Source organism: Engraulis encrasicolus, chromosome 23 (genome assembly GCF_034702125.1).
Source record: "Engraulis encrasicolus isolate BLACKSEA-1 chromosome 23, IST_EnEncr_1.0, whole genome shotgun sequence".
Lineage (NCBI taxonomy): Eukaryota > Metazoa > Chordata > Actinopteri > Clupeiformes > Engraulidae > Engraulis > Engraulis encrasicolus.
The window spans coordinates 2,668,767-2,671,266 of NC_085879.1; the positions used below are offsets into that span (position 1 = coordinate 2,668,767).

The following is a 2,500-nucleotide window of genomic DNA, read 5'->3' on the forward strand; positions in this document are numbered from 1 at the left end:
TGCTCGTTTTTATTCCAGATAAAATCAATTGTATTTGATTTGAAAAATCTACAACAATGGCTTGTCTTCTCCCAAAGTGTCAAACAATGTCTTGTAGCATGCTCACCACGCTTTGTAAACACACAACACAAACAATTACCTATATGCGTTACAAATGCACAAACAGGAGTAATTGAATAATTTGAAACCCTTCTGTCTTTACTTTCAAATCAACAACCAGTAAATCCCTTTACAATCCCTTTTTCATGAAACCGAAGTCAGTGACTTAATTACGCTAACAAGCTAATCCCCTGTTATTGGGAAATAAAGAGTGCGGCTCCGTGTTGGACTCAATGGGAGCCGCACACAGCTAGCTAGCGCCTCTGTCAATAGCACGTTCACAGATTGAGTTAGAGGCCGTGGCAATCTGGCGCAACTGCTGCTCGCTGTTATTGGCAAGTGATATATGCTGGACCTTTATATGATTGATTCTCACACACTCGTGCACCCATGCACACACCAACACACAACACACACATACACACGGCGCGCATCGACAGTAATTCCACAAATCAACTCCCGCCAGCACAACATCTGTTCCAACACAGGAGAGACACTGCAAAACAAAAGTAGTTTGGGTCGGCACCTACCTTTCACCACATCATCAAAGTCGTGGGCTGCATGGAGAGGTGGAGGGAGACAACAGAGAAAACAAGAAGAACAGCATGAGGATATAACAGAGAGGGAGAGAGAGAGAGAGAGAGAGAGAGAGAGAGAGAGAGAGAGAGAGAGAGAGAGAGAGAGAGAGAGAGAGAGAGAGAGAGAGAGAGAGAGAGAGACAGAAGGATAAGGATGAAGAGTAGGAGAAACAGAAACAGAAACAGAAAAAGAAAGAGAAAGAGAGAAAGTTGTGGACAGTACATAGATCACTGCAGAAACCACAGGGATAATTAAAACACACTGAGTGCAGTGTAATTAGCACACCATGGTGGAGGATGAATTGCCACTTTTAATTTGCCATTTAGAAAGCAGAGGTTTGTGTGCGCATGTGTGTGTGGGTGGATGTGCATGCATATGTGTGTATGCACTGTATGTGTAGTGTTCTGGTTGAGGTAGAAAGGGCAGAGTGGAGTATGTTTTAACCTTAATAATTTTAACAAATATGTACTCTATGTGAACATTTGCAGTAGTTGCTCTAGTAATGAATACTGTCTATGCTTACATATTGTTTTTTTTTCATGCATATTTCACATATACAACAGGGCAGTGTACATCAGAATGTCTGGATGGAAATAGATTGGAAGAAATGGATTGACGCGTCAATATGATGGCTTAAACAAAATCAAATTAGCTGCCAATATCACTAAATGAGATTGGAGCATGATGTCTGTCAAAAAAGGTGTTGCTACTCAGTACTTTTACACCACAAGATTTGTGTGTGTGTGTGTGTGTGTGTGTGTGTGTGTGTGTGTGTGTGTGTGTGTGTGTGTGTGTGCGTGTGCGTGTGCGTGTGTGCGCGTGTGCGTGTGTGCGCGTGTGTGTGTGTGCGCGTGTGTGTGTGTGTGTGTGTGTGTGTGTGTGTGTGTGTGTGTGTGTGTGTGTGTGTGTGTGTGTGTGTGTGTGTGTGTGCACTGGTGTATGGTGGGGGTTGGGCCTCATGTGACAAGGTGTTTTTCAAATGACTTTCATTATAAATGGCAAGTTCATGGAAGCATGCAAGCATGTAAGTGCATGTGTTTGCCCTGAGACATTATATATGACTTCAACCTAATACGAGCATTCGATGTTTTATTTTTTGATATGTGTGTATGTGGGTTCATGTTATGTTCACTATGTAAACCTGTCGGTGTGTGTGTGTGTGTATATGTGTGTGTGTGTATATGTGTGTGTGTGTGTGTGTGTGTGTGTGTGTGTGTGTGTGTGTGTGTGTGTGTGTGTGTGTGTGTGTGTGTGTGTGTGTGTGTGTGTGTGTGTGTACGTGTGTCTCTGTGCGTGCGTGCGTGCGTGTGTGTACAGCACAGTACAATCTGCACTTTTAACTTGTGTGCAGTGAGAGTGAGTGTGCATGTGCGCACGTGTGTTACTCACCTATGGTGCAGTGTTCTCCCTCCCAGCCTGGCTGGCAGTGGCACTTGCCGTCTCGGCACTGCCCGTGCTCCTGGCACCGCGGGTGGCACGCCCGCTGCTCGCATGCCAAGCCCTCCCAGCCCTCCTCGCACTGGCACCGGCCCTCCGTGCACACACCGTGGCTGCCACACTCCACTGGGCACAGCTCTGTAACATGGCACACGCAGGCACGCACACAGGCATGAGCGCACACAAACGCACGCGCACACACACACACACACACACACACACACACACACACACACACACACACACACACACACACACACACACACACACACACACACACACACACACACACACACACACACACAGACTTAGACATCTCAGAATGTTATGCACGACACACATGTACAGAGCTCTGCAACATCACATACACACACGCACACTCACA

At 46.1% G+C, this 2,500-nt stretch overlaps 1 protein-coding gene across 1 annotated transcript in view; it reads right to left on the reverse strand.

Moving 5' to 3' along the window:
- LOC134440579 (teneurin-1-like) overlaps positions 1–2,500 on the reverse strand; it is a 275,455-nt gene that overhangs the window by 116,977 nt on the left and 155,978 nt on the right. The window contains exon 12 of the mRNA XM_063190697.1: positions 2,068–2,253. Within this exon, the coding sequence (XP_063046767.1) occupies positions 2,068–2,253 (186 nt within the window). The remainder of the gene's footprint in view (positions 1–2,067; positions 2,254–2,500) is intronic.